This window comes from Sciurus vulgaris (assembly GCF_902686455.1).
Source record: "Sciurus vulgaris genome assembly, chromosome: 11".
Lineage (NCBI taxonomy): Eukaryota > Metazoa > Chordata > Mammalia > Rodentia > Sciuridae > Sciurus > Sciurus vulgaris.
In genome coordinates, this window is record NC_136472.1 from 90,772,053 (window position 1) to 90,787,872 (window position 15,820).

The 15,820-nt window shown below is 36.2% G+C and overlaps 1 protein-coding gene across 1 annotated transcript in view; it reads left to right on the forward strand.

Moving 5' to 3' along the window:
• Positions 1–15,820, forward strand: part of HEPHL1 (hephaestin like 1) — a gene marked incomplete at its 5' end in the record, with an annotated part of 79,018 nt that overhangs the window by 59,176 nt on the left and 4,022 nt on the right. Inside the window, 4 exons of the mRNA XM_079101918.1 lie at positions 1,304–1,444; positions 5,520–5,626; positions 8,544–8,766; positions 10,779–10,918. Of these exons, the coding sequence (XP_078958044.1) occupies positions 1,304–1,444; positions 5,520–5,626; positions 8,544–8,766; positions 10,779–10,918 (611 nt within the window). The remainder of the gene's footprint in view (positions 1–1,303; positions 1,445–5,519; positions 5,627–8,543; positions 8,767–10,778; positions 10,919–15,820) is intronic.

Sequence of the window (15,820 nt, forward strand, 5' to 3'; positions counted from 1 at the left end):
TCACACTGTAAATTGGAAGTCATCTGCACTTGCTCACCAATACAGCAAGGCATGTATACTCCCAGTGGTATACAAATAATAATTTTAATAAATGGACATGATCACTTCTCTCTGTAACTATGCTCTACTGTTTAAAAACAGTAGAATTTTCTTTTCTAGTTTTGTAGTTAGAAAAGAGTGTTTTTCAGAAACTTCTGGATTCATGCTAAATATTTTCTGAAGATATTTATAGTCCAAAAAATTTTAGATTTATTTACTCTTTTAGGAGCATTTCTCAGAAAAGCAACCAAAACCATTTAAACCTGTGAAGAATGAATGTGTTGCAAACCACTGACCCCAAGTGTATCCCCCCATGCACATAGAATGCACCAAATGCCCAAGAGAGAACCACAGGGGTCAGATCTGAGGCATTTCCTGAGGCAGTCTACTCACTTGTAAGCTGTGTCCCTTGAAGACATTTTTGAGTCCTACTCTGCCATTGTGGGGTGTGCATGTTCTGAGCACTTTGAGGTGAAAGGCATCTGGCATGGTGAGGGGCATCGCACATTCAGGCTGGCATAGCCTCTCTCTGGGGGTTGTGGGCTCATTTCCTTGGGCACTCAGGCTGGTTGCTTCCAACAGAAAAATGCACAACTGAGGGACCAAAGAGGACATGCCCCCTCAGGATATCCACACATCCAGAAACTGCATTAGACATGCATTAGAGGAATCACTGTGTTGATCATAAATCAATGCCTAACCTCTTATTCCACCCATCTTTCAAATCTTTTTAATATGCATTATTTCATGGGATTCTAATCATTATTCTTGTATTCATTAGCCAGATAACAAGTAGTTTCAGACTTGCCAAAGGTCACACATAGGGTGACAACTGAAAGTCACTATATCATGTGGATATGCCTTTTCTTAGAAATTATTTCTCAGTAGTAACACAAAATTAAGCATATAGATCCTTACCTATTTCAGTGCAGTAAAACAAGCACTTTACATATGTTATCTTATTTCATCCTTACTATAACCCTCTAAGGAAGGTACTATTAAGCCCATTTTATAGATGAAGATTTGAAATTCAGATTACATGACTAGCATAAGGTTCCTCTAGTAAGTGGAAGAATTTGAAACTAGGTTGGTCCCATTACTATACACTTTGTGATATTTAATTTTATACAATATTATCCTCTAAAGGAAATGCACTAATGAAGAAGCTAAGCTTTGTTTTATTCTCTAATACTACCTACATTTAAATTACTTTGATATTGGAAAGAACAATGATAATGCACACAGACCTGTGTTTTGCCTTTAGGTCCAATGATTCATGCTGAGGTGGGTGACTCCATCCTGATCATATTTAAGAATAAAGCCAGCCGGCCCTACTCCATCTCAGCCCAGGGAATAGAGGACATGGACAGTGGGAAGCGACTTGAAGTGCCCATCACAAAGCCAGGTATGGCATGCCAGAAGTCTGCTTCATCCTGATGAGGCCACAGACCTCACTCTTCTCAGATCTATGAAGGGTCTTAGAGAGCTCATCTTAATGTCAGTGCACTTTAGTCATCATCTGGTCTCTCCTGGTCCAATGACCCCAGTACTTAAGAACTGTCTGGGACCCATTATGTACTTTGAAGGCTAGTAAGAAATGATAATGGCTAATACATACTGAGTTAACCTTATCAGATGCTATGCTTTATGTTTAAGTCAAAAAAATAAACAAACAAACAAAAAATCCCTCATTTATTCTTACAACAACCTGGCAAGGTAAGTGCTAACATATTTAATCATTTCTGATACCATTATTTTCTATCATTATTTTATCTGTACTGAAAAAAGAAAATCATGCTGCCAATTAAACCTTAATGTGCCACAGATTGAATCACACATTTGGACTTCGGATAGGTTAAGATGAAATATGGTATTATGTCCATTTAAAAAATGACTAAAGCACAGAGGGGTCAAGAACTTGACCAGGTCCCTTGTTCGTTAATGGTGGAATCTCAGTGTGTTTGACTCTAGGACCTGAGCTATTAATCACATGTTTCTCTCAGGTGTTAAAAATGAATTTTGGGGGAAAAAAAGACAGGATGAATCATTTCAGCTGTAATGCAGATTATACATAATAAAGTTCTAAGTGGTGAAGAATTTCAGGGATATTCCTGAAAATATTTGTAAAAGTTTCAGAGTAGCAAAATTCATGAATTGATTAATTAGCAGAAATTAAGGAAAGAAATAATTGGGAAAACCTTTTAAAGGACAGAGAACTCTGGTTGGTTGTGTTTATTTAAAAAAGTTAATAAACATTATTTTGTAGGGAAGTCTTAGGTTCACATGAAAACTGAGCAGAAGGTACAGAGATTTCCCATATACCTCTTATCCTACACAGGCATAGACTCCCCAACTAACAACATTCCCCACCAGAGTGGTATGTGCACCGCAATTGCTGAGCCTGTACAGATACATCATTGTCATCCAAAGTCCATAATTTACATTAGGGTTCATGCCCAATATGTGAACTCTATGGGTTTTGAAAAAAGTACAATGGCATATATTCACCACTGTAGTACCACACAGAATAATTTCACCGTCCTAAAAATTCTCTGTGCTCTGTTTATCCTGCCTTTTCCCTGAACCTCCAGAAACCACTGATTTTGCACCTTCTCCATAACTTTGCACTTTCAAAAATGTCATATAGTTGAACATTCAGTATTTAACCTCTTCACTCATTGATGCGCATTTAAGCTTCCTCCATGTCTTTCCATGGTTTAATAGTTTGTTCCTTTTAGCACTCAATAAGATTCCATTGTGTGGTTGTACAGTTTATTCACTCACCCACCAAAGAACATCTTTGTTGATTTCATGTTTTGGCAATTGTGATTAGGGTTGCTATAAATATCAATGTACCTCTTTTTTGCCTGGATGTAATTTTCAGTTCCTTTGGGTAAATACTAAGGACCACGTTTACTGGGATCATATAGTAAAAGTATGTGATAGTAAGAGTATGTGTGGTTTTTAAAGAAAGTGCCAAATTGCCAAATCATCTTCCAAAATGTAATTGCATTCCCATAAGCAATGAATGAGAATTCTCATTGCTCCCCATCTTTGCCAGTACTGATGTTTTAGATTTTGGCCATTCTAATAGGTGCACAGTATTATGTAGTTATTTAAATTTGCAATTCCCTAGATGACCTATGATGCTGAACATCTTTTCATATATTTACTTTCCATCAAGTAAGTTATGGGGAAGTATCTCTTAGGTCTTTGCTTTTTTTTTTTTTTTAAAGTAGCTTTGTTTGCTTTCTTATTGTTGAGCTTTGACAGTTCTTTGTATGCTTTGGATGATGGGTCCATCATCAGATATGTCTTGCAAATATTTTTTCCCAGTTCATGGCTTTTGTCCTTATTCTCTTGACATTGTCTTTCACAGCAGAGGTTTCTGTTTTTAATGAAGTTTAGATTATCAATTGTTTCTTTCCTGTATTGTGACTCTGGTGTTGTATCTAAAAATCATCACTATACCAAGGTCATCTAGGGTTTTCCTTATATTATATTCTAGAAGTTTTATAGCTTTGCATTTTCATTTAGTTCTATGACCCATTTTGAGTTAATTTCTCTAAAGGATGCAAAGTCTTTTTATATTATTTTTGTAACTGGAATATGGATGTCCAGCTATTCAGTTCCATTTATTGAAAAGACAACCTTGTTGCCATTGCTTGACTTTGCTACTTTATCAAAGATCAGTTGATTATATTTATGTGGTTCTATTTCTGGGCTCTCTATTTTTTCTACTATCTGCCTTTTCTTTAACCAGTACCACACTATCCTCATTTCTGTGGCTTTCTAGCTTGTTTAGTTTTGATTGACAATAATTGAACATATGTATAAGGTACGATGTGATGTTTCAGTGCATGTATATATTGTATAATGGCCAAATCAGGGTAATTATATCTCTCACATTGAAATTTATTATTTCTTTATCCTGAGAACATTCAAAATCCTCTTTTCTGTTTTGAAATATACAATGCATTATTGTTAACTATTGTCACCCTACTGTGCAATGGAACACCAGAACTTCTTCCTTTCACCTGACTGTAATAGTGCACACCTTGACCAGCTCTCCCTGTCACCCTCATATCAATAAGCCCCAAAGTTGGGGAGTGCTGGTCCTCCCACTTTGTTCCTCTTTGGTATGGAGTTGACTGCTCTGGGACTTTTTATCTCTCTATATAAACTTTGGAATTGGTGGGTAGAGATTCACAAAATAACTTGCTTAGATTTTTTTTTTATTGGATTGTCTTGAATTTAGGGATGAATTTGAGAAGAACAGATTGCTTGACAACTTTGAACCTTCTTATCCATGGACACAGAACATATTTGTATAGTTTTCTGGTATCTTTGATCAGAGTTTTATAGTTTGTCTCATATCTTATGCTTTTGTTTAGATTTGTATTTACTTATTTTTTCAGTGCTAATATGTGACTTTTTATTTTAAATTTCCGCTTGTTCATTGTTGGTCTGCTGAAAAGTGATTGATTTTTGTATATTATCCTTGAACTATCATATATGATGGTTTATTAATTTCAGGAAGAATTTTTTGGTCAATTATTTCAGATTCTCTACATAGATGATCATGTCATCTTCAAACAAAGACAGTTTACTTTCTTCTCTCCCAATTATGTATAGCTCTTATTTCCTTTTCTTGTCTATTACTTTAGATGGGTCTTCCAGTAAGATGTTGAAAGTGCCTTATTCCTTTCCTGATGTTAGTGGGAAAACTTCAAGTTTCTCACTATTAAGTCATCAAGTAAAGTCACTAATTTGTAATGGTCAAAAGGCACCTACAGAGGGAGAAAGAGAGGTGCCCATGGGCACTGGTGGAGACTCTGGTAGGGCTGTGGGCTAGCTAACTATGATGGATGACTAACCCAGTTCACAGGCAAGGAAACTAAAGGTCCATGAGGTTAAGTAGCTTATCAAATGTTGGTTAAATAGAAATTCCCATAGGGTTGGGATTTGGAAGTGAGTCTCTCTGATTCTCTTTGGGTCTTAGGGGATCTCTCTACCCACCTGAAAAGTTTTTAAAACATACTGGTGCTTGAATCCTAGACTAAGATTTTCTGATTCCATTGGTCTGGGGTGAGGCCTGAGCCAAGAGAACTTACAAAGCTACCTGGTAATTCTCAAAAGGGGTGAAGACTGAGACCCTGACTAAGGTGTGCTCATGGATTGTTTTGGGGATGAGTACACAAAATTTGAGGAGGGAATGCAGTGCAATATAAAACAAATCTTCATTTCCTGAACACATTCTGGTTGATGATAGAAGGAGGCACACTGAAAGGGAAGTCTATAGTTGCCATTGCATTTTGAAACTGAAGAAACCAAGACGTAAGAATAATGAATGGGTACTACCTCCAGCAATAAATCATTACCCAAACATATAAACAGGGTCTGCTTGCATTTCTGCAGGTAAATCATCTGCAGCAGAAATAGTCTAATAATTTGTTTCCATTTCTTCTCATTCATTTCAGGAGAAGTAAAAACTTACAGATGGACTGTCCCAAAAAGATCAGGTCCAGGGCCCTCTGATCCCAATTGTATCCCGTGGGTTTACTATTCAACAGTAAACTTTGTGAAGGTAAGGTAGAGAGAGCAACCAAGATGCTTAATGTAACACGGCTACAAGTTGGCTCTTCGAGTCATTACAACTCTGGTGGGTATATGTGAAGGGGGTATGATTTACAGCAGGGGTCTCAAAATCCAGCCACTGCCGGGGTCCAGCCCTAGCAGGAGTCCATGGGTTCCACACTGGTAAACGGGGCACGGGGAGACAACGTCGGCGATGGATGGAGAATGAAAGACACAGACTCTAGTTCTGGTGCAATCAATCCCACTTTATTCTGGGAAAGGCTGGGTTTATATACATTTTTCTTCAGGCTTTGATAACAGGCTTGTGACTAATAAAATCAAAGAAGTTTCCAAAGCATAGGCAGAAATTGTTTTTACCAAAAGATTATGAGAAAACAGTAACCTTACAGATTATCCTTACTTAATCACAATCATTTTAAAAATATCTAACTATGTCAATGAGCTAATACAATGTTTATTTCTTTAATATCTAAACTCTATATGACCTAAGACTATTTTTATTATTTTTGCGGTAAAGTGATAGACAAATAATGTCATGTGACCATCTCTACTAGGTCCTTCTGGTTAATATCTAAATTGCTGAGTTAAGGGTTATAGGAGAGCAGCAGTCCCAATGGTTATTATGTACCAATGTTTATTATAGGGGTGACATATTCTTTGTAGGAAGGAAGGAATGTTGTGAAACCTTATTCTTTTACCTTACCACCACACATAAACAAAACCATCAGCTGGATTAAACCACCCTGTAGGAGACAGGGGGAGATCTATATCTACCTTCTCTAAGGGCTTGCCTTTAGGGGGGTACCAGGGCTTGCTATTGATAAAATAAGCTAGTCCATATCTAGTAGCTACTGTGGGAGGTGCTTTTTGCATACTCATGGTTGGAAAGACAGACGGTTCCGTGGCCAAATTTATGTACTGCATTACATGTTCATAACAAGCACCCCAGGAAGAAGACACATCACACAGTGGTAAAAGATTTTTTACTACTTGTGGCTGAGAAGGAGTTATAGTCCCTAATGTTTTATTAATATTCTTGGGAAATTCTGTAGTATTCACTTCACCCTCAGTGATTACTACCAAGGAATAGTATGAGTAATATAATATTAGAAACATAACTACTGTATAGAGGGTAAAGAGGGGTGGGAGGGGTGGGGGGAAGGGAAAAAATAACAGAATGAATCAAACAACATTACTCTATGTAAATTTATGATTACACAAATGGTATGCCTTTACGCCATGTACAAACAGAGAAACAACATGTTTCCCATTTGTTAAAAAAAAAAAAAAAAAAAAAAGAGAAAAAAAAAAAAAAAAGAAACATAATGCAGAAAAAGCACCAGAGCCTGGAGGCAAGCATCTGGCATCTCCCTGGACGATGAGTCTTTGCAAGCATCATTCCCCCAGTGGATCCTTGTCAAGCACTGGTTGGGTTGCCAGGTGCCCCCGCAAGCCACCATACACCCCCTCCCATTGACAATCTCTTATTGTGATGACAAAGATAGTAGGGGCCACATAGCAAAAAAAAAAAAAAAATATATATATATATATATAGATAGATAGATAGATAGATAGATAGATAGATAGATAGATATATGTTTACTCTCTGGTGCTTTCCCACAAAAAGGTTTGCTAACCCTTTATTAAGAGGGTTGATTTCTGGCTGGGGTTATGGTTCAGTGGTAGAGTGCTTGCCTGGAACATGTGAGTCATTGGGTTCGATCCTCAGCACCACATAAACATGTATAAATAAAAATAAAGGTGTCTACCTACAACAACAACAAAAAAGAGGGTTGATTTCAAGTAATAAATTTCAATTTCCAGTTTTAGAACTTACACAGTAACTTGAAACAAAAGAGAATATATCAGTAGATAACAAAAAATCTCACAATATACTTTACTTATGGTTTTGGCTGTGTAAAATCTATTAATTTTAAAGACCTTTCTGTGTCTATAAGGACTCAGGGAAAGAAAGCACATCTCAAACACAGTAACTGAAACTACAAAGCTATTTGAATATAAATAACTGAGAAATAAAAGTCAAAGATTCAATACTGACTTTGAGTCAGGTGCATGCAAAATGATTTCAGTCTTTAATTATATATCATAAACCAAAGTCCAAACTAAACTCATATCTCATATAAAACATAAGCATTGGCCTTTATTTTTTAAAAATGAGAAATTATCTTAACCTTCCTCTTAGATATTAGATGACTTGAATTGATACCCCGGAGATGTACAAGAATTCAGGAAATAGTCATAAAACACTTGAAAAAATAAATTTACAAATTAGAATTGTGGGAAACATGTTTGTTTATTCATGTATCCAAACATATTATTGAGTCCTTGTAATATGCAAATGATGCTACCCGAAACTATAACATATGCACGTATCCTTGTATTGAAGAAACTTATAACTTGGTGGTGAAAATATTACATGTCCACACTTATTATTATGTGACTCTGAATCTGGTGAATTCTATAACTATTAAAAGTATTATAGGAGATGTCAGAAAGAAGGGTTAGGGAGAAAGAACATTATGAACAAAGCTGAAGATAGGGAAGTGGAAGATGTGTGGGAGAAGTGTTGAGTCCCATTTGTGTATAATACAGGGTCCAAAAGAGAAGAGCAGGGGAACCTAAGCCAGAAAGTTCACTGGGGGAGCTTAAACACCTGTCAGGGATTTGTATTTTATTCTGAAGGCCGTGGAAGATCACTGAAGAATTTTAAGTAAGGAAGAGAGGAGATTAATCAGATGGTGGTCAATAGCATGAGCTGAAGGTGAGGTGAGACAGACCATAGAGGAACCAGTTTCAGGATCCTACACTAGAATGGCGGCAGATGGAATGGAATATTATTAAGTTATTTAATGGCTTCTCTTATATGTTTTTTTTTTCTCTTGCAGGATACATATAGTGGTCTGATGGGCCCTTTGATCACATGCCGAGAAGGAGTACTGAATGAAAAGGGAAGAAGAAGTGATGTTGATTATGAGTTTGCTCTGTTGTTTTTGGTATTTAATGAGAATGAATCCTGGTATCTGGATGACAATATCAAGAAGTATCTCAATAAAGATCCACGGGATGTTAAGCGCACTGATGATTTTGAAGAGAGCAACAAAATGCATGGTATATTAGAATTCAAAGAGAATGTTGTTGAGATAGGCTCATAGAAATTCCCATCACTGTAGGAGACCCCCAACCTCTTTCTCTGAACCTTTCCCTCTTCCCAGGGGGATCTGAACTTAAGATGATCCTCTAAAGCTTTTTTCAACATACCAGCCTATTAGTGACTGGTAGCAAAGTCATTGAGGCTTTGGACCAACTATTTAGGGTCATCTCTCTGAGTGCTGAGATCTTTAAAGAAGTAGTTTTTTTAAAAAAATGTTATCACTTATTAATATGTTTTTGTATGAATACCATAACTTCCCATTTGATCAATTAGGGATTTGTGTAATTCACTGTGGCATAAAACACCATCACTGAGTTTCTGTTTTAAGGGTTCTATGTTATTTAACTGTAATTTTAGGTAGTTTTTTTTGCTTGTTTGTTTTCATAGGAGTAGTGTTTGAAATATGTACATTCACACTCTCTAAGGTCTACCTTTTGGCATTAATTTTATTTTATTCTATTTTTTATTTGTTTTTTATTTATACAGACTGCATTTTGATTCATTGTGAAGATGGGCCTAGCCAAGGCCACAAAGTTCATCATTAATATGGATTAATATTGTGGCCTGATTCCCAGTTCAGCTGTTCTTTCCCTTACAAATTTTGCTCTCCTCTTTCAAAAGTTTCTTAGAGTGCTTTTTCTTTCTTTCTTTTCCTCTTTTTTTTTTTTTTTTTTGTTTTTTTTGTTTTTTTTGTTTGAGTACTTTCTCTTTAATGCACACAACTTTTTGGCTATTCAATGATGCACAAAGTAAAAAGTTAATAGAAAGTAGAGAAGAGTCACTGTCTCATAAACCCAGTGTGCCTTGGTCATTGTTGAGTCATTGGTTCAGCCCTAGAAAGCTCTCCTTTTGTAGAACCAGCCAGGCTTAAACTTGTTCTCAGAAAGTGAAATACTGAGGAAATAGCTTCTAATTCATTCAGTGTTTATATAAATAAATTTGATTTTTTTCATGGCTTAGGCCACTCATCTGTAGAAAGGTATAGATCTGGCTTCTCACCAATGAGCCTGTAATCTAACTCACAAATTAGATAAACAAATACTGCCACCCAAGATGCAGCTTTGAAAAACTATTTCTCTTTTCTACTCTCTTTGTATAAAGCTTCCTGGTACTCTGAATTTTGGATCTAGAATGGCAGGGTTGTTGGTAAGTGTGAGTGAGACTATTACCTGTTTCACAGGTAGACAAGAATACTGGTGACCCATTTTTGCATTGCTGGTGGAGTTGCAAATTGGTGCAACCACTCTGGAAAGCAATGTGGAGAATCCTTAGAAAACTTGGAATGGACCCATTTTTGACCCAGTTATCCCACTCCTCGGTTAATACCCAAAGGACTTAAAATTAGCATACTACAGTAACATAGCCACATCAATGTTAATAGCAGCTCAATTCACAATAGCTAGATTGTGGAACCAACCTAGATGCCCTTCAACAGATTAATAGATAAAGAAACTGTGGTATATATACATAATGGAATACTATTCAGTCATAAAGAATAATAATATTATGGCATTTGCAGATAAATAGATGGAATTGAAGAATATCATGCTAAGTGAAAGAAGCCAATCCCCAAAACCCAAAGGCCGAATGTTTTCCCTGATAAGTGGATGATGATATATAATGGGGGTGGGGAGGAGGGGGTGAGAGAAGAATGGAGGAACTTTAGATTATGTAGAAGGAAATGAGAGGGGGGTATGAAAGATAGTGGAATGAGACAGACATCATTACCCTATGTACATGTATGATTACATGAATGGTATGAATCTACATTGTGTACAACCACAGAAATGAAAAAATGTATCCCATTTGTGTACAGTGAATCAAAATACAGTCTGTAAAAAATAAATAAATAATTAATTAATTAAAAAAAAAAGAATACTGGTAACCTGAAGATTTTGAACCATTTCTAAAATCAGAATAAGTAGTGTCTTCTCACTGACCAGAGACTATTTTCTTTTTGCCTTCTTAGCCATTAATGGAAAGATTTTTGGAAATCTCCATGGCCTCATAATGAATGAAGATACAATGACAAACTGGTATTTGTTAGGAATAGGAAGTGAAGTGGACATACATACTATCCATTATCATGCAGAGAGCTATATTTTCAAAGTAAGTATAAGAAAAATGTTTGGGGGAAGATTTTTTTGAACTAATGGATCCAATGCATTTCCACTGAGAAATAAGGGAGTTTCTTGGCAACAGTGCTTGTGAGGGGTGGTGGTTCATGTAAGAGAATAAAGCAAAGAAATGTGATTGTACCCTTACTCTAGTAGATATTTCCAAACAGGTATGTGTGTATTACTGTGCTTGTAAAAGCTCTCCCAGTCTCAGAGAGCAGTTTTTCATCAGTTATTTGGCCATAGTTTAGCCAACGTGTATTATTCTGTTAATATTGCATATGGAAGCACCTGAGGGTTGGTCCTTTTTCCTTTCCTATCCTTTTCCATCCCATTTCCTTCCTGCCCCTCCCCTTTTCTTTGTGATTAGTTAACATTCTAGCCCTATCCAATAAAGATTTAGAGCTCTGGCTTGGTCCCCCCAACTTTACTTTGACTTTTGCCTTGAGGAGCTGGGCTGGACCATGTGTGGCCTCCTGCTCTCTGTCATCAAATTGAACCATATGGGTGGTGCTGTCTGAACAGCAGAATCACCTGAGGAACTATTTAAAGATCAGATTGCCTGATCTGCCCCACCTCAGACCTGCTGAATCAGGTCTCCAGGGATAAAGTCCAAATATTCTGTCATCTCAAGTTCTCAGTTGCCATCTACAAGGAAGCAGGGTAGTGCATGATAATGATTATCTAATCTGTAGGGTAAACTAGAATTGTTTCTAGTTTGTCAGAATTATATTCTAGCTTAACAGCAATAAACAGTAATTTAATAAAACAACTACTATCCACTCCCCTCTGTGTATGTCAAAGGACACCAAATATTAGCCTATGGTGATTAGCATTTCACATGTTAAATAGCTATGCTGTTTTAGAATTTGACTTTTTCAATACACATTTTTAAAATTAAATTAAAAATTTATAAGATTTTCAAAAGTTACACATACATATATGTTAAAAATTCCACCATTTTTCATATCCCTCCTCTCATTTCCCCCTATGTAAAGTTCCTCCATTCTTCTCTCATCCCCCTCCTCCCCACCCCCATTATATATCATCATCCACTTATCAGGGAAAACATTCAGCCTTTGGGTTTTGGGGATTGGCTTCTTTCACTTAGCATGATATTCTCCAATTCCATCTATTTATCTGCAAATGCCATAATATTATTATTCTTTATGACTGAATAGTATTCCATTATGTATATATACCACAGTTTCTTTATCTATTCATCTATTGAAGGGCATCTAGGTTGGTTCCACAATCTAGCTATTGTGAATTGAGCTGCTATAAACATTGATGTGGCTATGTTACTGTAGTATGCTAATTTTAAGTCCTTTGGGTATTAACCGAGGAGTGGGATAACTGGGTCAAAACTGGGTCCATTCCAAGTTTTCCAAGGATTCTCCACATGCTTTCCAGAGTGGTTGCACCAATTTGCAACTCCACGAGCAATGTAAAAGTGTGCCTTTTCCCCCACATCCACGCCAACATCTATTATTGTCTGTGTTCTTGATAACAACCATTCTAATTGGAGTAAGATGAAATCTTAGTATGAAAAATGGTGGAGTGAGACAGATATCATTACTCTCTGTACAAGTATGATTACATGAATGGTATGAATCTACATCATGCACAACCATAGAAACAAAAAGATGTACCCCATTTGTGTTCAATGAATCAAAATGCAGTCTGTAAAAATAAAAAAAGTTTTAAAAATAAATAAACTTTTCCTTTTCTAAAACAAATTGCTCAAAAAATTAAACATTTCAGTGTAAATCTAACAAAACACACTCAGGATGTATATGCTGAAAAGTATGCAATGTTGATGAAAGAAATCCAGGAAGATCTAAATAAATGTAGAGAATACCAAAAAAAATGTTTAGAATTAAAATGTCATTCACATTGCATACAAGTCACCCTATTTATTGTATAATTCTGTTTTGTAAGCACTGAGATGTAAACAACAACCAATAAAACACAAAATACAGAAAAAAAAAAACCAGAATACTTCCATCACCTCCCAAAGTTTCCTAATTGCACCCTCTAGTATTGATTACTTCCCTATACGTAACACTTAGCAACTGCTGATCTGTTTTCTGTCTCTGCTGTGATTTGAATGTGTCCCCCCAAATTGATGTGTTGGAGACTTAATCCCTCTTAATCCTAGGAGGTAGGGCCTAGTAGGGGCTGTTTAAGTCATGAGGACCCCTCCTTCACAAATGGATTCATGTTGATTATAAATGGGCTTGAGGCTGCAAATTTGATCTCTTGTTCTCTGGCTTGTGTGCTCTCTTGCTCTTCCACCTTTTTGCCATAGGATCATGCAGCAAGAAGGCCCTCACCAGTTGCAGGTCCCTTAACTTCCTAGCCTCCAAACTGCCAGAGAGAAATCTTCATTCTTTATTAATATCTAGTCACAGGTGTTCTGTTATAGCAGCATAAAACAGACTAAGATAGTCTTTATAGTTTTGTGGTATATTTTAGGGTTAGGGTTTATAGTTTTGCAGTCTATTTTGATGTCAGGTAGCATACTGTCTCCTACTTTATTATTGTTATTATCATTATTATTATTTTTCAAAATTGCTTGTTCTGGGTGTTTGGTGGTTTCCCAGAGATTTTAGAATTTTTTTCTAGTTCTGTGAAAAATGTAAAAGAGATGGCATTAAATCTGTAGAATATACTATGCCCATTTTAAAAATTGTATTGTTTATTTCCTTTCTGTAGAATTTGAGGGATTTATATATTTTGGACACAAAGTCTTTATCAGCTATGTGATTTGCAAATATTTGTTCCTACTTAATGGCCTCTCTTTTAATTCTCAACATTATATCAATGAACAAAATTTCTTAATTATGTTCAAAGTTCCATTTACCATTTTTTCTCTTTCATGGTTCAAGTTTTTAGTGTAATATATAATACATTTTTTTCCTCACTCAAGGTCTTGAAGATTTTCTTCTTTGTTTTAGAAGTTTTACAATTTGAGGTTTTATCTGTGAGGCTATCATTCATTTTAAATCAATTTTCAACTTTGCAGATCTCACTTGAGTTCCAGGAGATTTTAGGGGGGTTTTCTACATAGTTGATCATGTTGTCTATAAAACAGATTGTTAGCTGGGCAGGGAGGCTCATGCCTGTAATCCCAGAGGCTCTGGAGACTGAGGCAGGAAGATGGTGAGTTCAAAGTCAGCCTCAGCAAAAGTGAGGTGCTAAGTAACTCAGTGAGACCCTGTCTCTAAATAAATACAAAATAGGACTGGGGACATGACTCAGTGGTCGAGTCCCCCTGAGTTCAATCTCCAGTACCCCCCAAAAAAAAAACAAAAACAAAAACAAAAAAACAACCAGAGTGTTTTATTTCTTTATTTTCAAGTTGTATGCCACTGCTGCTACTACCATTCCTCCCCCATTGCCCTCCTCCTCCTCCTCCTCTTCCTCCTCCTCCTCCTCCTCCTCCTCCTCCTCCTCCTCTTCCTCCTCCTCCTCCTCCTCCTCCTCCTCCTTTCTGTCTTATTGCACTGGCTAGAACCTCCAGTATGATCTTGAAAGTGAGTAGGGAAAGTGGACATCCCTGGCTTTTTCTTAACCTTGTGGGGGAAGTATTCAGTTATTCACTATTGAATATAAAGAGAATTATAACTTTATGTAGATTCCAATACAGGTTGAGGAAATTTCCTTCAATTCTTTATTTGCTGAGAGTTGTTATCATGAACATGTAAATTAAATCACATTAAATAGTTGCTCATTTTTGAGGTGGTCATATGATTTTTTTCTTCTTTAGAAATTGATGATTTTCTTTAGCCCATTGATGAATTGTATTGATTGATTTTTTCAAACATTGAACCACCTTTTTATTCTCTGGATAAGTCATACTGGTCATGATGCTTTATCTGTTTTATTTATTGCTGGAGTTACTTTGCTAGACTTTTGTTGAGCATTTTTGCATCTATGGTCATGAGGAATGCTAGTTGTAACTTTATTTTCTATTATTTATTTGCTTTGATATCAGGCTAGTGCCAGCTTCAGAAAATGAATTGGAAGTGTTCTCCCCTCTTCTATTTCATGTTAGCTTTTATTTAGAAGTGGTATTAATTCTTCTTTAAATGTTTGGTACAACTTCCACATAGAAGAGAAAACATTTGACCCTTAACTTTCTGGGTGTGTCTTATTTTGCTTTGAATGATGTTCTCTAGTTCCATGCATTTACCAGCAAATGACATACTGTCATTTTTCCTTGTAGCTGAGAAAAACTCCATGATGTATATACACCACATTTTCTTTATCCAGGTGTCTGTTGATGGGCACCTGGGCTGGTTCCATAACTTGGCTATTGTGAATTGTGCTGCTATAAATATTGATGTGGCTGTATCCCTGCAGTATGCTGATTTTTAGATCTTTCAGGTATATACCAAGGAGTGGGATAGCTGAATCACATGGTGGCTCCATTTCTAATTTGAGAAATCTCCAAACTGCTTTCCAGAGTGTGGTTGTACTAATTTGCAGTCCTGTCAACAATACATGAGTGTAGTACCTTTTCCCCTACATTCTTGCCCACACTTATTATTATTTGTATTTTCAATAATTGCTATTCTGACTGGAGTGAGATGAAATCTTTGATTTGCATTTCCCTGATTGCTGAAGATTTTTATTATTTTTCATATATTTGTTGGCTTTTTGTATTTCTTCTTTTGATAAGAGTCTGTTTAGTTCTTTTGTCTATTTATTAATTGGATTTTTTTATGTTAAGTGTTTGAGTTCTTTATGTATTCTGGATATTTTTAAAAGGTGGTATGGGGGATCATATGAAAATAGAAGAAAGAAGAGTGGAGTAGAGGAAGGATATTGAGAGGGAGGGAGGAGAGATGGAAAAAAGGAGGAACAGTGGAGTGAAACTGACCAAACT